The sequence below is a fragment of the Pseudophryne corroboree genome, chromosome 8 (assembly GCF_028390025.1).
Source record: "Pseudophryne corroboree isolate aPseCor3 chromosome 8, aPseCor3.hap2, whole genome shotgun sequence".
NCBI lineage: Eukaryota > Metazoa > Chordata > Amphibia > Anura > Myobatrachidae > Pseudophryne > Pseudophryne corroboree.
The window spans coordinates 237035174-237059105 of record NC_086451.1 but is presented as its reverse complement, the minus strand read 5'-3'; the positions used below and the strand labels follow the sequence as shown (position 1 = coordinate 237059105).

Sequence of the window (23932 nt, the reverse complement as noted above, 5' to 3'; positions counted from 1 at the left end):
TCTCATCAACAGTACCTGCGGTTTGCGGTGGGCAACCTTCATTACCAATTTCGGGCGTTACCCTTTGGTTTGACAACGGCTCTGCGAGTTTTCACCAAAGTAATGGCGGTCATGAAGGCTACACTCCGCTGTCAAGGGGTCAGGATCCTACCGTACTTGGACGATTAGTTGATCCGGCAAATTCCCCAGAACTTCACCTGTGTCATCTCGATCTGACGGTCCAGTGCATGACCGCCCACGGGTGGCTGATCAACTGGAAGAAATCCTCCCTGGTTCCTGCTCAGAGCATGTTTCATCTGGGAGCGTTATTGGACACTCACAACCAACGGTTGTTCCTGTCTCAGGAGAAAGTCCTGAAGCTTCAGGACAGGATTCGATGCTTCCTATCTCGTCCGCGTGTGTCAATACATTCGGCAATGCAAGTGCTGGGTCTCATGGTGCCGACTTTCGACATGGTGGAGTATGCTCAGTTCCACTCTCGCCCTCTGCAGAAGTTAATTCTGACCAAGTGGAACGGCCTGCCTCACCGTATAAGATCTCACATGGTCTCATTTTCTCCGGAGGTCCGCCTGTCACTGAGCTGGTGGCTGCAAGACCATTAATTGAGTGGGGGCCGTCCGTTCTGGATATCCGACTGGGTCCTTCTAACAACGGATGCCAGTCTGAGGGGTTGGGGCGAGGTGTTGGAACAACACTCTCTTCAGGGTCGGTGGACCAAGAAGGAGTCTGTACTCCCGATAACTATTCTGGAACTACGGGCAGTGTTCAATGCGTTGTCACTGGTCCAGCATCTCATTCAGAACAGACCTGTTCAGGTGCAATCAGACAACTCCACCATGGTGGCGTACATAAATCATCAGGGCGGCACTCGAAGCCGCATGGCAATGAGGGATGTATCACGGATTCTTTAGTGGGCAGAATGCCATCTGCCGGCCATATCAGCAGTGTTCATTCCAGGCATTCTGAACTCAGTCGTCATGACGTGCACGTCAGAGAATGGAGCCTACATCCAGAGGTGTTTCAACTTCTCGTGGACAAGTGGGGCCTCCCAGATGTGGACCTGATGGCGTCTCGACACAATCACAAGGTACCGGTCTTCGGAGCAAGGAAAAGGGATTCTCAAGCAGCGTTCGTGGATGCTCTGTCAATCCCATGGAACTTTTGGCTGCCGTACGTGTTCCCTCCAGTGTCACTCCTGCCCAGAGCAAAATGGAAGTTCAAGTAAGAAGGAGGAAGCCTGCTTCTGCTCTTTCCAGCGTGGCCCAGATGGCACTGGTTCTCCGATCTACAGGGCCCCTCACTAGATTGTCCCCTTCTACTTCCACAACGGCCAGACCTCCTCATTCAGGGTCCTTGTGTTTACCAGGATTTGGCTCGTCTGGCTTTGACGGCATGGCTCTTGAAGCTTCCATCCTGAGGGCCAAGGGTTTTTCTGAGGCGGTCGTTCAATCTCTGTTGAAGGCCTGTAAGCTGGCTTCTGCTCGGATTTACCATAGGGTCTGGAATGCTTACTTTACTTGGTGTGCATCTCACAATCATGACGTTTTCAAGTTTAGCACGGCCAAACTGTTGGCCTTACTGCAACAGGGCCTGGACTTAGGCCTACGTCTGGCCTCCCTCAAGGTTCACATTTCTGCCTTGTCGGTTTGGTTTCAGAGAAAGATTGCCACCCTACCTGATGTCCATACATTCACTCAGGGTGTGTTGAGGATTCAGCCTCCATATGTGCCGCCGGTGGCCCCTTGGGACTTGTCGGTGGTTTTGGAGGCCTTGCAAGTGTCTCCATTTGAGTCTCTTGCCTCTGCTGACCTTAAGTGGCTTTCCCTTAAGGTCCTATTCTTGCTGGCTATTGCTTCGGCTAGAAGGGTCTCGGACTTGGGTGCCTTATCCTGCAAGTCTCCCTATTTGATTTTTCACCGTGACCGGGCGGTTCTTAGAATACGGCCAGGTTATTTGCCTAAGGTGGTGTCTTCTTTCCACCTTAACCAGGAGATTGTGGTTCCGGCCTTTAATTCTCCTGAGTTGTCTCCCAAAGAACTGTCTTTGGATGTGGTACGGGCTCTCCGTATCTATGTGAAGAGAACTTCCTCCGTAAGGAAATCTGATTCTCTTTTTGTATTGTTTGGTTTTCACAAACGTGGCTGGCCTGCTTCCAAGCAGACTCTGGCCAGATGGATTAGAATGGTGATTGCACATGCTTATGTACAGGCTGATCGTCCAGCTCCTGCTACCTTCAAAGCCCATTCTACTCGGTTGGTTGGACCTTCTTGGGCTGCCCACTGTGGTGCGACCCTTGAACAATTGTGCAAGGCGGCTCCATGGTCCTCAGGGAACACGTTTATAAGGTTCTATGCCTTCGATACCGCTGCTTCCCAGGATGCTTCGTTTGGACGCCGGCTTCTTGTGCCCGCTACAGTGCGTCCCCTCCCATGAGGAACTGCTTTGGGACATCCCCGATGTAATTCCTTGTGGAGCCCAGTGTACCCCGCAGCAGAAAACGAGATTTATGGTAAGAACTTACCATTGTTAAATCTCTTTCTGCGAGGTACACTGGGCTCCAAAAGGTGCCCACCCTGACGCACTTAGCTTTTTTGGGTTGGTATTTGCATAGCCGCTGACACCCTCTCCTGTGGTGAGTGTGTGGTGTAATTGGCTACGATCGGTTGTTGTCTCTGGTACCTGCTACTGCATTGGGCTGGTTAACAAAACTGAGCTCCCTGGCATGGAGGTGGGGTTATAGAGGAGGCGGCACTGTGCATCTTGGGAACAGTCAAAACCTTTGAGCCTGTTGGTGCCTCGGATCAAGATCCTACTCTACACCCCGATGTAATTCCTTGTGGAGCCCAGTGTACCTCGCAGAAAGAGATTTAACAATGGTAAGTTCTTACCATAAATCTCATTATATATATATATATATATATATATATATATATATATATATATATATATATATATATATATATATATTTAGAGCCAGGAGGTGACAAACAGCGGCACTCAGGAGACTTATTCAAAGTAGATAAAGTGCAAAAAATATTTAATCCATAATGGAATCAGGATATATATATATATATATATATATATATATATATACACAGCAAATAACAGGAAGCGGCACTCAGAGACGTGGTATATCGTGCAGAATAAAGCAGCAAAGCTTTAATATATCACATAATCAACGTTTCAGGGTTTTACCCCTTCATCAGGATAACAACAAGTGATCAGACACAAACTTTATACATTACCCCCACCAATGGAACCATTCCAGCATTCCCGCCAGCGTCCCGGGGACCCGTCGCCACTCCCTCCTCCACTCACGGCTGTTGCCGGAAGCGGAAGTGACGCGGTACACCACGCTGGCCGTCGGGAAAGTTGCTATGGAAACGTGGCTCCACACGCGTTCAGGGACGACGCCGGCGTTGCCACGGAAACCCGTATACAGATGAACCACATAAAGACACTTAATCGCGTCAGCAGCATCCTGAACGCGGGCGGCGCCAGGCATCCACATATATAAAATACACCAATAAATACAAAATGTGAACTATGAGCACCATGATTCATTGCTGCTGCAAGAACATACACAAAATTGTTTAAGTACAGTGTACAAGCCTAATTGAGAGAGAAATACAGCAAATATAAGAAAGAGAACAACCTAAAAGTCAATAAAGTAAAATAATCATACAATAAAGTATTCTTATATGGCTTTTGACATCTGTCATTTACACCAACAAGAACACACAACATATGGAATAAATGAATATAGACTATAAATTATCATTAAGCTTAACCATTATGGGCAGATAAACCACCATATACATAATCAGTGGAGTTGAGACATATCACCCAGTCCAATACTCGATCCTGCAGACACTTAACACATCAGAAAAGCCTCACTATTAAGAAACAATCCAACATAATCACAGAAAGCAATTGAGGCCCATGGTCTCATTCAGACCCCTAGGGGCCAGTGTATCAAGACGGAAAATCCAATGGGCTTCCAGTTGTAATAAACTTCTGTGTCTATCACCTCTCCGCAATGATTGTGGCACATGATCAATGATCTTATATCGTACGGTGGCAACGCCATGTACCAAATGGGCAAAATGGCGTGCCACCAGTTGTTCACTGTGCCCAGATAAAAGTGCGGCTCTAATGGCCGCCCTATGCTGTGCCATCCTCTCTTTAAATTGGCATACCGTCTTACCCACATACTGAAGCCCACAAGGGCAAAACAGCACATAGATAACAAATTTTGAAGAACAGGTGAGAGGCCATCTAATTTTAAATCTCTTCCCAGACTGGGAATGAGCAATGGTGTCACCGGTCTGGAGGTACCCACACGTGGTACACCCCAGACATCGGTAGCAACCATTCTTTCTGGTCAAAACATTTGATTTTTTTGGTTTGTCCAAACCCAGTAATATCCGTCCGGACAATGATGTCCTTAATGTTCCTACTCCTGGAATGGCCTGCCAACAAACGAGTGCCATGTAAGCTATTTAAGCCTGAGTCAGATGCCACTAAAGGGCACCATGATTTAACGTATTTCTTTCTTCACTCTGCGTGTTATATTCAGTGATCCACGGAACGGTATTCTGTAGTGATTTCCTATTTTGCTTAACACTAGTCTCAGATAACAGTGTTTGTCGTGTGTAGCCTAAAGCTTTAACCTTAGCTCTTTCTAGCTCCCGAATAGGATAACCCTTATCCAAAAAATGTTTTGTCATAAGCTCCAACTGTCTTAATGTATCCTCTGGGTCACTGGTGGTCCTACACACCCTCAGATATTGAGAGTATGGAAGGCCCCTGACAGTGGAGCGAGGATGAAAACTATTGTGTCTGAGAAGGCTGTTTCTGTCGGTAGGCTTCGTATACAGTGTTGTCTGTATTAGTTGTTGGACAATCAAAATTTTAATGTCTAAAAAGTTGATTTCGGTAGAACTAACCGTATATGTAAGTTTGATCGGACTGGGTGACACATTCTGATTATCAACATGTGTCAACAGCACTTGCAAATCACCATCCCAGAATACCAGGAGATCGTCTATGTACCTATAATACACAACATCCCCTCCGCTATACTGGCATTCTCAAAGAATAATTCACGTTCCACCTCCCACATATATGAGTTGGCTAGTGATGGAGCCACTGCCGACCCCATAGCACATCCAGTTTTCTGGCGGTAAAAACGTCCGTCAAACAAGAAATAGTTGTGTGTGAGGGTGAACATGAGTAGAGTCAAAAAAAATTCTATGTCAGGTCCCGTGTATAGAGGGTTATTGACCAAAAGATGCCTCACAGCCTCCACACCAGCCCGGTGAGGAATGCAAGTGTAGAGGCTGGAGACATCAAGTGTCACCATGGTGACAGACGCAGGAATAATCTGTAAATCTGCCAAATGTCTCAGCAGCGTAGTGGAATCCTTAAGGTAGGAAAAAGTGCTCTGAATGCAGGGTTGTATAAACAAATCTAAAAAGATTGAAACCGGCTCACACAGAGACCCCCTGGCAGACACAATAGGCCTGCCAGGAGGTCTCTGCGGATGCTTGTGAATTTTAGGTATTGTGTAAAAGACTGGTACTCTAGGAAACTCAGTTTTCAATTTACTGCCAACACCACTAGAGATAACACTATTGCTAACCGCATTATCCAAAATCAGATCCAACTCATTCTTGTATAAATCCGTAGGATCATGATCAAGCAAACAGTAAGTTTCATTATCATTAAGCAACCGTAAGCATTCAGTGCGATAATCATCAATACCGACCACGACAATTGAACCCCCCTTATCTGCACCACGTATAACAATATCTTGCCTTTCTCCTAATGACTTAAGAGCTAAACGTTCATGCTTAGATAAATTAGGGTGAATCTTATTGGGGGGGGGGGGACATTGCATAGGGTCCACCATACGACAGAAAGTCTTAATAGATGGGTTAGTTGTGATGGGTTCAAACTGGGATCTTGGTCCAAGTTTGCGCAATTGTTGAGGTAATACTTCGGATGAAAAAGTGTCCACTTTCTTATCATGATATTCCTTGAGTTTAAGAGTGCGTTGTAATTTAAAATTCTCAATCTTATTATAGAATTCATTTGGCTGATTTTTGGGAACAAACTACAAACCTTTGCACAGAACCCCAATTTCAGCAGGCGTTAAGGTGCATGAAGATAGATTAAAAATTAGTTCTTTTTCCCTTTGGGCGACTTCTGTGCATGCTTGCCGCCTTTGTTGGCCACCCCTCCTTGTGTGTGTCCTTTTCGGGTGGTTCGACCAGCCCGAGTGTTCACGCCTAAAGGGGAATGAGATTTCCGTGATGTAGAAGCAATAGAAGAACGTTCATCTGTTTCACTAGCCGAACTCACTGTATTTCGAGAGAATTGCCGGCGTCTATAACACGGTTGCCGTGCTGGGCCCCTCTGCTCATTGTTGGAACCCAACCAGGAATACACCCAGTGTAACTCGTAGTCCTGTTGGACCTTCAACAATTTTTGTTCTTTGAATTTAATTAATTCCATTTGATAGGCCTGTATCTGGGTCTCAAGTTTCTCCAACCAATTATCGGTTTTATCTTTCTCTAATCTTTTCTTATGAGCAACCTCAAATGCAGCCAATTTTTCTTTGGTTGCAACGCATTCCCCTGTGGATTCCTCAATCACCAATAAAATCAGGTCCATAGAACACTTATTTAAAATGGAGATCCATCTTTTGCAAAAGGGAATGCTGTTGCGGCCAATGGTGGGATGTTGTGTATTCTAAAACCACGGGGAATTAATTTAGAGCGGAAATAATCGGATAAAGTGCGTCCGTGAAAGGTAAAGTCCAGGTCACGTTTCCTAAGTTTGGGGGTAATTCCAAGTTGATCGCAGCAGGAATTTAGTTAGCAATTGGGCAAAACCATGTGCACTGCAGGGGAGGCAGATTTAACATGTGCAGAGAGAGTTAGATTTGGTTGGGGTGTGTTCAATCTGCAATCTAATTTGCAGTGTAAAAATAAAGCAGCCAGTATTTACCCTGCACAGAAATAAAATAACCCACCCAAATCTAACTCTCTCTACATATGTTATATCTGCCTCCCCTGCAGTGCACATGGTTTTGCCCAATTGCTCACTAAATTCCTGCTGCAATCAACTTGGAATTACCCCCTTTGTACCATTCCTGGAACAGTTCCTCATTTGAATCTACTGTCACCACATCAAATGCAGTTTCTTTATGTAAGATGTTTTCTGCCTCAATGTCCGAGTAACTAAAAGTGTCAGAATTGTCGTACTGCAACACATAGGATGTAAAATCCCCTTGCTCCATAGTGCAAAATACGCAAACGTTAAATCCACAGGCAAAGAGGTAACCGGGATAACTCAACACCCTCAAATGCAGCAGCAAATCATGTAAGGTGCAATAGTGTCCAAGTTTAAAGTGCTAGTGCAAATACAGTGCATATAGGCAGTGAAAAAAATGTGCAAAATACTGAAACTCCTTCTGAAGGTAATAATTGTAGAAAACAACGGGTGCCTTGATGTCACCGTGCTACCTGATCCAGGGCTCACACAGTCAATAGATATCCATACAGAGGATCCGGCACTCCAAACATAAATAATCGTAGTTGCTCTGGTGCCTTTTTTGAGGGGTCAGCGCCCCTGCACATGCAGCAAATAACAGGAAGCGGCACTCAGAGACGTGGTATATCGTGCAGAATAAAGCAGCAAAGCTTTAATATATCACATCATCAACGTTTCGGGGTTTTACCCCTTCATCAGGATAACAACAAGTGATCAGACACAAACTTTATACATTACCCCCACCAATGGAACCATACCAGCATTCCCGAGGGAATGCTGGAATGGTTCCATTCGCAGGGGTAATGTATAAAGTTTGTGTCTGATCACTTGTTGTTATCCTGATGAAGGGGTAAAACCCCGAAACGTTGATGATGTGATATAGTAAAGCTTTGCTGCTTTATTCTGCATGATATACCACGTCTCTGAGTGCCACTTCCTGTTATTTGCTGCATGTGCAGCTGCGCTGACCCCTCAAAGAAGGCACCAGAGCAACTACGATTATTTATGTTTGGAGTGCCGGATCCTCTGTATGGATATATATATAGTATATTTTTAGATGTCGGATTTCCGGCACTCTCCATATTCAGAGCAACACACACACACACACACACACACACACACACACACACACACACACACACACACACACACATATAAAAAGAGATGTCCATCAATCCCATTGGATGCACCATGGAAACTTGCATCAGCCTCTTGCTGTATACAGAATGTAAATACATTTTAACAGAGAAGAGACAGCATTTTAGTAATGTATACAAAATAACTTGTCTTTTCATTATACTTTAAGAGAGGATAGAATAACTTTTATTTCTAGCATTAAACACACATATATGTGTATGTGTATTGTAACACTGTAGGGGTGCAAGGCACCTTTTCCTGGGGAATATGGCAGCACGCAGCAGCTGAGGAACAACACAAGTCCAGTTTCCGGTACAACTGACCCCGGCCAGTTTTATTGAAACAGAAAATAAAACAAACCCCAAAATAAAAATACCTTGCCTGTCCGGCACTAACTAAACATAAGATATTCCTAACTGTCACTAAACAAAACACAGAGTTCTTTAGTACATACTGTATAGCTTTACTTGCATCAGAAAGCGTGTCTCTCACACACAGATCCTGCAGCCTTCCCAGGCAGTCTGCTCCTACTAATCAGGCTAGCAGCCCTATAACACACTTACACAGCTGAAACCCTGATTAGCCCTCTGTGAGGCCAAAGACCCGAACTGGGCCCAATGTCTAGAACTCTCCTTATCTCTCTCTTAGAGCCTATACCCAGCTTTTACAGCAAACTGAAAAGGTTCTGACAAAACCAAAAGCATTTTTCCTAGAAGTTAACACTTTTTAAAACATGTAAGACAAGAACCTGGGACAAACATACCTGCCCTCAAACACTATCCCAGTGTTCTTGTCACATATCCCCCTCCCCTGTTTCGACCTAGGGGCCGGAACACTTGTAGCCCCCAAACAGAAGATGCGAGACAATGCATCTGCGTTGGCCAATTGTGTTCCCGGTCTATGTTCAACAGTAAACTTAAAATCCTGCAACGCTAGAAACCATCTAGTTACCCGAGCATTCTTGCCTCTATTTACATACATCCATTTTAAAGGGGCATGATCCGTCACTAGTCTGAATTGTCTACCCAAGAGGTAATATCTCAAGGTATCTAGTGCCCACTTAATGGCCAAAGCCTCCTTTTCCACAATGGCATACCTTTTTTCATGCTCATTGAGTTTCCTACTCAAATAAATGATAGGGTGTTCGTCCCCATCTCTGGTTTGGGACAGCACAGCACCTATCCCTACCTCTGAGGCATCTGTCTGTACCACAAATTCTTTTGAAAAATCTGGTGTTATCAACACCGGTTGTGAACACAAAGCCACTTTTAACGCTTGGAACGCCTTTTCTGCATCAGGGTTCCATTTCACCACATTTGACTGCTTCCCTTTGGTAAGGTCTGACAACGGCACCGCTGTGGTCGCAAAATTGGGAATAAACCGTCTATAGTACCCAGTAATTCCCAAAAAAGCCCTTACCTGTTTTTTATTCACTGGACGAGGCCAGTTTTGAATAGCATCAACTTTATTCAATTGGGGCCTAATCAGACCTCTGCCTATGGTGAAGCCCAAGTATTTGACCTCCTCCATTGCGAGGCAGCACTTCTTTGGGTTAGCAGTTAACCCTGCCTCTCTGATTGAGTCCAGTACTGCTTGTACTTTAACCAAATGGGACCCCCAGTCTTTACTGTGAATTACCACATCATCCAAATAGGCAGCTGCATATTTTCTATGGGGCCTCAAAATTTTATCCATCGCCCGTTGAAAGGTTGCTGGAGCCCCATGCAACCCAAAGGGTAACATCTTATACTGGTACAGCCCCTCCGGAACCGAAAAGGCTGTTTTTTCTTTGGCGCTATCAGATAAAGGTATTTGCCAGTAACCTTTGGTCAGGTCCAATGTGGTGAGAAACCTGGCTGTTCCCAGCCTTTCTACAAGCTCATCCACACGGGGCATGGGGTATGCGTCAAACTTGGACACCTCATTTAACTTACGAAAGTCATTACAGAAGCGTATGCTACCGTCGGGCTTCGGGATGAGCACTATGGGACTGGACCACTCACTGTTAGACTCCTCTATGACTCCAAGTTCTAACATGGTTTTAACTTCTTTAGAAATAGCTTCTCGCTGAGCTTCAGGAATCCTATATGGCTTTAAATGAACCCTGACCCCTGGTTCTGTGACAATGTCATGTTTTATTATGGTCGTTCGGCCAGGCAGCTCTGAAAATACCTCCCTATTTTGGATGAGAAATTCTTTAACCTGATTGTTCTGATCAGCTGATAATGTCTCTGACACCTTCACTGCGGGAAGCAACCGGGGTGAAGACACCGAAGGGCAAGGCTCCGCTGACAGAGACAACCTATCTTTCCAGGGTTTGATTAAGTTAACATGGTAGATCTGTTCGGGTTTTCTCTTTCCCGGCTGGTATACTTTGTAATTAACCTCATTCACTTTTTCCCTAATCTCAAATGGACCCTGCCATTTAGCTAGGAATTTGCTTTCCACAGTGGGTACCAAAACAAGAACTCTATCTCCAGGAGCAAATTCCCGTATCTTGGCACTCCGGTTATAGACCCTCTGTTGAGCACTTTGGGCCTGTTCCATGTGCTCTCTGACAACAGGTACCACGGCTGCAATCCTATCCTGCATTTGTGTTACATGCTCAATAACGCTTCTATAAGGAGTGGGCAGTCCTTCCCACGTCTCTTTGGCAATATCCAACAGCCCTCTGGGGTGTCTACCATACAACAAATCAAATGGAGAAAACCCCGTAGAGGACTGAGGAACTTCTCTGATGGCCATTAACAAGTAGGGCAACAAACAATCCCAGTTTTTCCCATCTCTCTCAACAACCTTTTTTAACATACTTTTTAATGTTTTATTAAACCTTTCCACCAACCCGTCAGTTTGGGGATGGTAGATGGACGTCCTGAGGTGAGTGACCTTAAATAACTTGCACAATTCTTTCATGATCCTTGACATAAATGGAGTACCTTGGTCAGTCAAAATTTCTTTTGGTATTCCCACTCTACTAAATACCTGCACCAGCTCCCTAGCTATCGCCTTGGTTGTGATAGTGCGTAAAGGGACAGCCTCAGGATATCGAGTGGCATAGTCCATAATTACCAGGATATACTGATGGCCCCGAGCAGACTTTAACAAGGGCCCCACGAGATCCATGGCTATTCTGTCAAACGGGACCTCTATAATAGGCATGGGAACTAGTGGGCTCCTGAAATGGGGTCTAGGGGCATGATACTGGCATTCAGGACAGGAAGAACAATATTCAGACACTTCTTTATAAACCCCTGGCCAAAAGAACCTTTGTAAAACTCTTTCAGTGGTTTTTTTCTGCCCCTAAATGTCCTGCGGTAACGTGACTATGAGCTAAATCTAGTACCGTTCTCCGATAAGGCTGGGGAACTACCAACTGTTCCACCACATCCTCACCCCTTTTGACAATGTGGTACAAGAGCTCATTACAGATGGCCATGTGGGGATACGTAACCCTGTCACCTGGTACCACAGGTTCCCCATTAACAATCTTAACATTCTCTCTAGCCTTTATTAAGGTAGGATCCTTTAACTGTTCAGACGCAAACAGATCCTTCTTTACCTCCAGGTCAGGCACGCTTTCAGTTCTAACTACTATGTCTCTGTTCCCAGCAAGAGGGTCCTCACTGGACTCCGCATCTGTCACTTCCCCAGCCAAACTAGCAAAAGGCAAAGGGCCAGAAAGTTCCGAAGACCCACGTACATCCATAAAATCACCGGTATTATCAACTGGCTTTTTACTTCTCACATCTGTAGATAACCGTGATTCCCACAGTTTCCAAAAATGAGGAAAATCCCTCCCTATTATGGCCTCATGCACCAAGGTAGGGACCAGTCCCACTTTAACCATTGCTGACCCACAACTAGTTTCTATATTCACCTCAGCAGTGGCATAATGTTGGGTATCCCCATGTATGCAAGTTACCCCAATAGGTATTTGCTGGACCTTTAAGGGGTTCACTAACCCAGCTTTCACGAGGGTAACTAAACTTCCTGAATCTAGCAAGGCCTCTACCCGGTTACCCTCTAAGAACACATCACACATTTGTTTTTCCAGCTCAGGTGAAGGTACCACAGTACAGGCTAACCTAGCAAAGAAAGACATTCTGCGACATTCAAAGGCAGCATCACATTGCATGGGTTCTTGCGTGACTGGGCAATTGGCAATAACATGACCTGGCATACCACACCTAAAACATTTAACCACACGATTATCAACCCGTTTGGGCAGCATAGACCGTTCTAGCCCCATTGGCCTGTTTCCAGGGCCAGTGTTTACAGTCTCTCCAGCCTTGCGTTCTCTTAACCGCCCAGCAACGTTTTCCCACGGAACAGTCTTACCAGTCTTTACTGAAGGGCGCTGTCGAGGATCTATGGGTTGCTGGGTGGTCATCAGTAGTACCCAGTAATTCCCAAAAAAGCCCTTACCTGTTTTTTATTCACTGGACGAGGCCAGTTTTGAATAGCATCAACTTTATTCAATTGGGGCCTAATCAGACCTCTGCCTATGGTGAAGCCCAAGTATTTGACCTCCTCCATTGCGAGGCAGCACTTCTTTGGGTTAGCAGTTAACCCTGCCTCTCTGATTGAGTCCAGTACTGCTTGTACTTTAACCAAATGGGACCCCCAGTCTTTACTGTGAATTACCACATCATCCAAATAGGCAGCTGCATATTTTCTATGGGGCCTCAAAATTTTATCCATCGCCCGTTGAAAGGTTGCTGGAGCCCCATGCAACCCAAAGGGTAACATCTTATACTGGTACAGCCCCTCCGGAACCGAAAAGGCTGTTTTTTCTTTGGCGCTATCAGATAAAGGTATTTGCCAGTAACCTTTGGTCAGGTCCAATGTGGTGAGAAACCTGGCTGTTCCCAGCCTTTCTACAAGCTCATCCACACGGGGCATGGGGTATGCGTCAAACTTGGACACCTCATTTAACTTACGAAAGTCATTACAGAAGCGTATGCTACCGTCGGGCTTCGGGATGAGCACTATGGGACTGGACCACTCACTGTTAGACTCCTCTATGACTCCAAGTTCTAACATGGTTTTAACTTCTTTAGAAATAGCTTCTCGCTGAGCTTCAGGAATCCTATATGGCTTTAAATGAACCCTGACCCCTGGTTCTGTGACAATGTCATGTTTTATTATGGTCGTTCGGCCAGGCAGCTCTGAAAATACCTCCCTATTTTGGATGAGAAATTCTTTAACCTGATTGTTCTGATCAGCTGATAATGTCTCTGACACCTTCACTGCGGGAAGCAACCGGGGTGAAGACACCGAAGGGCAAGGCTCCGCTGACAGAGACAACCTATCTTTCCAGGGTTTGATTAAGTTAACATGGTAGATCTGTTCGGGTTTTCTCTTTCCCGGCTGGTATACTTTGTAATTAACCTCATTCACTTTTTCCCTAATCTCAAATGGACCCTGCCATTTAGCTAGGAATTTGCTTTCCACAGTGGGTACCAAAACAAGAACTCTATCTCCAGGAGCAAATTCCCGTATCTTGGCACTCCGGTTATAGACCCTCTGTTGAGCACTTTGGGCCTGTTCCATGTGCTCTCTGACAACAGGTACCACGGCTGCAATCCTATCCTGCATTTGTGTTACATGCTCAATAACGCTTCTATAAGGAGTGGGCAGTCCTTCCCACGTCTCTTTGGCAATATCCAACAGCCCTCTGGGGTGTCTACCATACAACAAATCAAATGGAGAAAACCCCGTAGAGGACTGAGGAACTTCTCTGATGGCCATTAACAAGTAGGGCAACAAACAATCCCAGTTTTTCCCATCTCTCTCAACAACCTTTTTTAACATACTTTTTAATGTTTTATTAAACCTTTCCACCAACCCGTCAGTTTGGGGATGGTAGATGGACGTCCTGAGGTGAGTGACCTTAAATAACTTGCACAATTCTTTCATGATCCTTGACATAAATGGAGTACCTTGGTCAGTCAAAATTTCTTTTGGTATTCCCACTCTACTAAATACCTGCACCAGCTCCCTAGCTATCGCCTTGGTTGTGATAGTGCGTAAAGGGACAGCCTCAGGATATCGAGTGGCATAGTCCATAATTACCAGGATATACTGATGGCCCCGAGCAGACTTTAACAAGGGCCCCACGAGATCCATGGCTATTCTGTCAAACGGGACCTCTATAATAGGCATGGGAACTAGTGGGCTCCTGAAATGGGGTCTAGGGGCATGATACTGGCATTCAGGACAGGAAGAACAATATTCAGACACTTCTTTATAAACCCCTGGCCAAAAGAACCTTTGTAAAACTCTTTCAGTGGTTTTTTTCTGCCCCTAAATGTCCTGCGGTAACGTGACTATGAGCTAAATCTAGTACCGTTCTCCGATAAGGCTGGGGAACTACCAACTGTTCCACCACATCCTCACCCCTTTTGACAATGTGGTACAAGAGCTCATTACAGATGGCCATGTGGGGATACGTAACCCTGTCACCTGGTACCACAGGTTCCCCATTAACAATCTTAACATTCTCTCTAGCCTTTATTAAGGTAGGATCCTTTAACTGTTCAGACGCAAACAGATCCTTCTTTACCTCCAGGTCAGGCACGCTTTCAGTTCTAACTACTATGTCTCTGTTCCCAGCAAGAGGGTCCTCACTGGACTCCGCATCTGTCACTTCCCCAGCCAAACTAGCAAAAGGCAAAGGGCCAGAAAGTTCCGAAGACCCACGTACATCCATAAAATCACCGGTATTATCAACTGGCTTTTTACTTCTCACATCTGTAGATAACCGTGATTCCCACAGTTTCCAAAAATGAGGAAAATCCCTCCCTATTATGGCCTCATGCACCAAGGTAGGGACCAGTCCCACTTTAACCATTGCTGACCCACAACTAGTTTCTATATTCACCTCAGCAGTGGCATAATGTTGGGTATCCCCATGTATGCAAGTTACCCCAATAGGTATTTGCTGGACCTTTAAGGGGTTCACTAACCCAGCTTTCACGAGGGTAACTAAACTTCCTGAATCTAGCAAGGCCTCTACCCGGTTACCCTCTAAGAACACATCACACATTTGTTTTTCCAGCTCAGGTGAAGGTACCACAGTACAGGCTAACCTAGCAAAGAAAGACATTCTGCGACATTCAAAGGCAGCATCACATTGCATGGGTTCTTGCGTGACTGGGCAATTGGCAATAACATGACCTGGCATACCACACCTAAAACATTTAACCACACGATTATCAACCCGTTTGGGCAGCATAGACCGTTCTAGCCCCATTGGCCTGTTTCCAGGGCCAGTGTTTACAGTCTCTCCAGCCTTGCGTTCTCTTAACCGCCCAGCAACGTTTTCCCACGGAACAGTCTTACCAGTCTTTACTGAAGGGCGCTGTCGAGGATCTATGGGTTGCTGGGTGGTCATCAGTAGTTCCTCTGCTGCCAAATACCTCTCTACCATGTCCACTAATTGGTCAGCAGTACCCGGGTTTCCATGGCTCACCCACTTGCGCAGGACCATGGGCAAAGATCTCAAGTAGCGGTCCATGACGACTCTTTCCACCATCTGGGGACCAGTTAATGTCTCTGGCTGTAGCCATTTTTTTGTTAGCTGAATAAGGTCGTGCATCTGGGAGCGCGGAGGCTTCTCCATGGCGTACAGCCAACGGTGCACCCGTTGTGCTCGTACTGTCACAACTGAGGGCCTGAGCTGACGGGAGGCAGCCTCAGTTGTAGGGGCTGAGATGTACCGGAACCTGGGAGGTTGTATCAGACCCCTGGACATGTAAGTAACATGAACAATAACTGCCCGAAGGCGTGACCACGACAACTTAGATAAAAGTCAATGATGTTTATTATGACAACTCCGCATCACAGCAGCAATAAAAGAAAACGTAAAAGTCAGCAAAGAATAAATACAGTTCCTGAGTACTACAGCATGGCAGGAGCCACAGGGCACTGGTAGTGTGAGATAGTTCTTATGATCTTCTACATGGAAAGTCCTTACCAGGCCCGGCTGTAGCAATGGAGATAACCCAGGATTGTACCAGCTGGTGTTCCAGGAAGAGCTGGGTTGCTGAAGGTAAAACAGCTGCTGTGGATACTGGCTGGAACCAGACTGTTGTTAGCACGGAGTGGATACTGGCTGGAACCAGTTAAATAATAAATGAACTTTGGGAGCGATGAAATGTGAACTGAAATGTAGAACTTGAGAGCGGAGAAATAATAATTCCGGTGGAGAGTGGTAAAGTGTAGAAAGGACACCGGCCCTTTAACGGAAGCTGTACTCTGCTGGAAGCTGAGGCTGGAAGCAGGTAGTGTTGTAGCTGGAAACAGATGAATCCACAATGGATTGGAGAGTCAGGCTACACCGCAGGTGGAATGCTGGTGCGGGTCTCTATGGTGGAAGTCTTGAGACAGGAGCTGGAACCTGGAAGACAATCATAGAAGAGAGACAAACAGGAACTAGGTTTGACAACCAAAGCACTGACGTCTTCCTTGCTCAGGTACAGCTTACTTATACCTGCAGCAAGGAAGGGGTTGGCTAGGCAATTATGCAAATCAACAACACAGACAGCAGATTGGTGGAAATGATCAGATGACAGAATCCAAGATGGCTGCGCCCATGCAGACACTTGGAGGGAAGTTTGGTTTGTAATCCATGTGGTCTGGGAAACAGTAATGGCGGCGCCGGCCACCGGAGACAGGAGACGCCAGGCTGATAGATGCACATTTAACCACGCGGGCACAGCGAAGGCCGCGGCTGATGAAAAGACCACTCTGCATGTGAAACTTAGGAACAGCGGAATCCGGTCCTGGAACGCTGAGCCCGCCTTAGGAGGCATCTGAAGGGTAAGTAATGGCGTCCAGATACCCGGATCGTGACACGTACTAACAGCGTGACTCCCAGGCGGGTCAGGATCTCAGTCTTTAGTTTATCATAGTCCCGAGCCTCAGCAGGGCTTAAATCAAAGTAAGCTTTTTGGGGCTCACCTGACAGGAAAGGTGCCAGCAGACTGGCCCACTGTGCTTTCGGCCAGTTCTCACGCTCGGCAGTCCTTTCAAACGTGGTCAGATAGGTCTCCACATCATCAGCCTCTGTCATTTTCTGCAGGAAGTGACTGGCCCGTATAGAACTAGAGCTGGTTGGAGCACTGACGGCCACATCTCCAACCCGAGCTGCAAGTCTCTGCACCACTTCTGCTAAGGCCTCTCTATCCTGACGCTGTTGCCTGTAAAGTTCATCAACAACTGCCTGCTGTTGTCTCTTATTTTCCTCCATTGCCACCTGCTGCTGTCTTATATTTTCCTCCATTGCCACCTGCTGCTGTCTGTTGGCCTCCTGCTGTAGTCTCCAATTTTCCTCCATTGCCACCTGCTGTTGTCTCCTATTTTCCTCCATGTCGACAGATTTTTCAGGCGGCTTTGTAGCTGCTTTCACCCAGGACATATATCAAACCCTCAGGGGTGAGTCTCAGTAACTTCACACTGGGCTGTATCTGCATAAACCACCGTTTTCTGCAGGCCTCACAAAGCTGCTGCTTTCACTTATGCGCAGAACGGTGTGCTCGCATTCTCCACCAAGTTGTAACACTGTAGGGGTGCAAGGCACCTTTTCCTGGGGAATATGGCAGCACGCAGCAGCTGAGGAACAACACAAGTCCAGTTTCTGGCACAACTGACCCCGGCCAGTTTTATTGAAACAGAAAATAAAACAAACCCCAAAATAAAAATACCTTGCCTGTCCGGCACTAACTAAACATAAGATATTCCTAACTGTCACTAAACAAAACACAGAGTTCTTTAGTACATACTGTATAGCTTACTTGCATCAGAAAGCGTGTCTCTCACACACAGATCCTGCAGCCTTCCCAGGCAGTCTGCTCCTACTAATCAGGCTAGCAGCCCTATAACACACTTACACAGCTGAAACCCTGATTAGCCCTCTGTGAGGCCAAAGACCCGAACTGGGCCCAATGTCTAGAACTCTCCTTATCTCTCTCTTAGAGCCTATACCCAGCTTTTACAGCAAACTGAAAAGGTTCTGACAAAACCAAAAGCATTTTTCCTAGAAGTTAACACTTTTTAAAACATGTAAGACAAGAACCTGGGACAAACATACCTGCCCTCAAACACTATCCCAGTGTTCTTGTCACAGTATATATATATATATATATATATATACATACACATACACAGACACATGATTTTTGATAAATTAAAGACATGTCCCCTTTAAGATTGGTTTGGAAGAATCTGGAATAGGAGCTCATTTTGTTGAATCAGCTTCTTATACACAGTATAATGCATTGTATCACATTCCAGTAACTAGAGTCAACTATGTGCTATTATACTGGAAACAATGCAATACTTGTTTTACATCCATACAGTCTAGATCTGAGTTATAGTAATCAATTGTATAGTGGCTAATTATATAGTTTACTGATTACTGAAGTATTTTTGTTTTCAGGCAGTATACCTATCCATACTGTGCTATAATTTTGGAGTAGAGACTTATGAAGACAAAATATATGATCAGAGTTCCTTCTGGCTGAGGTACGATTACACCAATATTTGTCTGCTGCAATTTTCCACTGCCATAGATGACCTATTGCAGGTTCGCTGCTTTGCTAGGGCATTTTGACAAACTAAGTTTATTTCATAATAGACTGTTGAAGTTCTCCACAGCAATGGAAATTCTCATTTAGATTTTATCTATAAAACATGGCCCAAGCTATTAAATTATGTTCTATCAAACTTTTACAGGCATGGAATGTAAAACTCGTCAGACCACTTTTCTTATCTTGAGAGAAAGTGAGGTTCTTTCAGCAGTAACTACAATGCTTTCTTTTAGGTTCACAGACTACTACTGTACATTCTGCTGTGTGCATTCTCTCTTCTTAAAGGGCAATCAAAATACTTAAGTATAGTTTTTGTATCTATAAAAAGTGATTTCTATTTCATCTGGCCATACTGCAAAATTATCATTATCTATTGATGGCACTACTATCTCCTCTAGCCCCCAAGTGTGCTGTCTTGGAGTTATACTTGACTCCTCCCTCTCATTCAAACCACACATTCAGCACCTCTCACAAACCTGCCGTTTTCATCTAAAAAATATTTCTAGGATCAGACCCTTTCTGACCCAGGATGCTACTAAGACTCTTATCCACTCACTGGTCATCTCCAGACTGGACTACTGTAATCTCCTCCTGACTGGCATTCCTGACAAATACCTCTCTCCACTCCAATCTATCCTCAATGCTGCTGCCCGGCTCATCTTCCTCACCAAACGCACTGCGTCCACCTCTCCTCTCTTACTAGGCCTTCACTGGCTCCCCTTCCCTTTCAGAATCCATTTCAAGCTTCTCACACTCGCTTACAAAGCCCTCACCCACTCCTCTCCCATCTACATCTCTGACCTTATCTCCCTTTACACTCCCACCCGTCCTCTTCGCTCTGCTAATGCACACCGACTCTCCTGCCTACGGATTACTTCCTCCTACTCAGAGCCGGCCTTAGCTATAGGCAGGCTAGGCATTTGCCTAGGGCATTCAAGCATGTCTAGGGGCATCCAAGCATGTCCCTGCAGTATCTCATGCTGAGAGGGACAGTCCGCAAACTATCTGTTACTTTCCAAATGTATTCAATCAGTACTTGTATACACTGCTGTTTACATTTGTCAAAAAAAATGCACACTGTGCCTTAAAGTTCCTCCGACATGCTTGAATGCCCCTGACTTGTGAGACCTCAGACAGACAGCAGAAGCCCAGTAAATGCAATTCCTGGACCTGTGACATTTTTACTGACTATATAAGGTTATTACTGGATGGCTTCTTATGATAACACATGTGTATTTTGGAAGACTGCTTCACAGAAACCTGACATCACCTATACTGCTTGTGCACATGGGGGAGGGGTACCCTGCCATCCTGTGTGTGTCCCTTATCCCTGTGCAAACCCCAGATGTCTGCAGGGACATAACATGGGCAGTGTTCTCCTCACACTTTATTTCCTAGTCAGTCCATACCGTAAAATTCCCCTGCCATCTAGCATTGTAACGTGGTCAGTAAGTTGCGTTGTGCTATTTCTATATGAAACATCAGTGCAGCGTGACTTTCGGACACATCAGACTGGAGGGCAAAGCATATCGCTCCCACCGTATAAAATAAAGGGCACACAGTTGCCGGGAGTAACAGACACCAGCAAACACACTGAATAGTGAAGAGAATGGACAGTTGCTACATGTTTGATACTGATCTTTTTGTATAACCAGCAAGTGTGGCAGTATCTGTGGCAGTATATGTGTATTATGGGCATTATTAATGTGGGGCATATGTGAAAGGTGCATTACTGTGTGGCATTATGTGTATTATGGGCATTACTAATGTGGGGCATGTGTGTAAGGTTCCTTTACTGTGTGGAATTATATGTATTATGGTCATTACTGTGTGGCATTGTGCAGAGTTGAACTGGCCCACAGGGTAACCCCCCCGGTGGGCCCCACTACCTGAGCGTTGCAGGTACAGATGCAGAACTAGCGGCTGAGCTAGGGGGCACCAGACAAAATTTTGCCTAGGGCATCAAATTGGCTAGGGCCGGCTCTGCTCCTACTCCTACCTCCAAGGTTTTTCACGTGCTGCACCACTTCTCTGGAATTCCCTACCTCTCCCTCTCAGACTTTCCACCTCTCTACAAAACTTCAAACAAGCTCTCAAGACACACTTCTTCACCAAACCCAGCCAAATCTCATCTTAAACCTCTGTTCCATGCTCTCTATGTACCCCATCTTCGTCACCCCTGTCTGTCTACCCCTCCCCTTTAGAATGTAAGCTCTCACGAGCAGGGCCCTCTTCCCTCATGTGTTTATCCTTTCTTACTTTAATAATCTTCAACTGCACCAAATCCAGCAGTCTTCTGCCACCTGATACTTATTCCAGTGTCATCTGCTGATGTAACTATGTTTATTTACCCTGTACTTGTCCTATACTGTCATCAACTGTAAGTTGCTGTTTTCCTGTTTGATTATTTGTTTATGTACTCTGTAATTGGGCACTGCGGAACCCTTGTGGCGCCATATAAATAAAGGATAATAATAATAATAATAATAATAATAAAATAATATCACAGTTAAATCTGAAGATATCTGAAAAATTGCTGTGGGAAATGTCATTTTTGGAGATTTTTATTTGAATTACAAACTGCCAGATGTTAAAGGCTAAAATGCCAGAAAATCTACAGAGGATTTTGTGATTTTAAGACAGAAGTCACCTTCCCAATTTTTTTTTAGCTCAAAATAAAGATAAGCAGCTGTGTGAACAAAATGTGTAGTATAATATTCACAACATGAGAATCATCTAACTATGGGGCACTTGGTAGAAATAGAATATTTGAAACCTAGAGTTTCCATTTTGTGACTACGCTGGACCATAGATATCATATTTTATAGGGGATGAGGTGTCAGATCTCTTCCAGTATTGGGCCAGAGCTGCTATCATAGCAATGAGGAAGTGACCAATTGTTAGGGAACACCAGCACTATTAGTGTGAGACCCCTAGAGCTGGAGAGAGGGTCTTCTGCAATAACAGCCGCACCTGTTCCCATAGAGCTGTGTGCGTTCACCAGTACTTTAGATGCTGCCTGGTCTTAAACCTCTAGTAGGGGCTCACACAATAGGCTGGAGACCACAAGGTAAATACATGGAGAGTAGCAGCAGGATGACTCGGCAAGACTGGGGCTAACAACAAACAGACTTTGACAAGGTAATGCAGACTAAGCTGATGTGACTGAAAACAGCAGGACTGGATGATTACTGGATACTCAGCAAGGCAGGTGTTAACGGTAAAACAGTCTGGAGCTGAGTATGTAGTGGAATTACAGTAAGGCAATGGTTAACTGTGGAAGCAATCAGGAGCAGGGTGTGAACTGAACTCAGGCTGACAGCTGACAGAATGGCAAACAGCTGCAGGGTTTTGCTGTATGAATTGTGATTAGGCTGCAGCTTTAAATAACATAATACAACAGAGTTGGTGAGCTGTGACTTGAGAACTGGACCATGTGTATTAGAAACAGGTAGCTGCAGACTTGATGTTAAAGGCACAGCAAGTTTACTGCAATAGGTGCATGGAACCAGGACTAGGTATGACTTGAACCGGCATGGAGAATCCACAGGAACTTGCTGGAACAGGAAACAGACTGGAAGTGACAGAGAAGGTAAACTGGTGGGTCTTGGCAAGGCTAGGCCAGAGCTGGGATAAACACAGGACACAAGTGCAGGGTAGAATCCAGCAGGGCATGAGAGCCAGACTGGGAGGAACTTCACACTGAGGACTGAGGCAGGGTATCAGGATGCAGGACTAGGACAGAGGCGAAGGTACCGGAATAGACAGGCAGACTGGCAACTGTACAGGATACAACGACGTGATGAATTCACTAGGGGGTAATTCCAAGTTGATCGCAGCAGGATTTTTGATAGCAATTGGGCAAAACCATGTGCACTGCAGGGGAGGCAGATATAACATGTGCAGAAAGAGTTAGATTTGGGTGGGTTATTTTATTTCTGTGCAGGGTAAATACTGGCTGCTTTATTTTTACACTGCAAATTAGATTGCAGACTGAACACACCACACCCAAATCTAACTCTCTCTGCACATGTTATATCTGCCTCCCCTGCAGTGCACATGGGCCCTCATTCCGAGTCGTTCGCTCTGTATTTTTCATCGCATCGCAATGAAAATCCGCTTAGTACGCATGCGCAATATTCGCACTGCGACTGCGCCAAGTAATTTAACAATGAAGATAGTATTTTTACTCACGGCTTTTTCATCGCTCCGGCGATCGTAATGTGATTGACAGGAAATGGGTGTTACTGGGCGGAAACACGGCGTTTTATGGGCGTGTGGATGAAAACGCTACCGTTTCCTGAAAAAACGCAGGAGTGGCCGGAGAAACGGGGGAGTGGTTGGGCGAACGCTGGGTGTGTTTGTGACGTCAAACCAGGAACGACAAGCACTGAACTGATCGCACAGGCAGAGTAAGTGTGGAGCTACTCTAAAACTGCTAAGTAGTTTGTGATCGCAATATTGCGAATACATCGGTCGCAATTTTAAGATGCTAAGATACACTCCCAGTAGGCGGCGGCTTAGCGTGTGTAACTCTGCTAAATTCGCCTTGCGACCGATCAACTCGGAATGAGGGCCATGGTTTTGCCCAATTGCTATCAAAAATCCTGCTGCGATCAACTTGGAATTACCCCCTAGGTGCAGGAACTATGGAATATCATCGGCTACAGGAACTGGCCAGAAACCCTAATGAAAGTGAGAGAGACCAATCACATGAGTCATTAGGCGGGAGTCAGGTAATGAGGCATTCCATACAGGTGTGCTGCTGCACATAGCATCCAGCATTTTAGTTGCTAGGAGACAGCCAGAATACAAATAGGAATCAGCCGCAGCGGCGACTCATAACACCAATAACTTATTTGTTATGTCGTTGGACTGACAATGCAAAGTGGTGTAAAAGTGCAATTTCAGGGAGGTAAGGAAGGGAATCCAAGGTGACCTGCTGATTCAAAATGAAAAAATCCATAATGGCTGAATCACATTACATGCACCAAAAAATGTGGATCAGAGTGCCCTCCATCCCACAGTTCCTCCAGCAGAATGGAGGTTTCTGGCCAGATTTTATGCAGTATAGCTGGGGTATGGTACAATCCATGTATGAGTTTAAACTGCATTTCTGAGTGCTTTATACATTTGAACATCTT

The 23932-nt window shown here is 45.4% G+C and overlaps 1 protein-coding gene across 3 annotated transcripts in view; it reads left to right on the top strand.

Moving 5' to 3' along the window:
- Positions 1–23932, top strand: part of TEX11 (testis expressed 11) — a 1490225-nt gene that overhangs the window by 427382 nt on the left and 1038911 nt on the right. For all 3 annotated transcript variants that reach the window (XM_063937124.1, XM_063937125.1, XM_063937123.1), the window contains exon 9: positions 18638–18723. In XM_063937124.1, coding sequence (XP_063793194.1) covers positions 18638–18723 — 86 coding nt within the window. The remainder of the gene's footprint in view (positions 1–18637; positions 18724–23932) is intronic.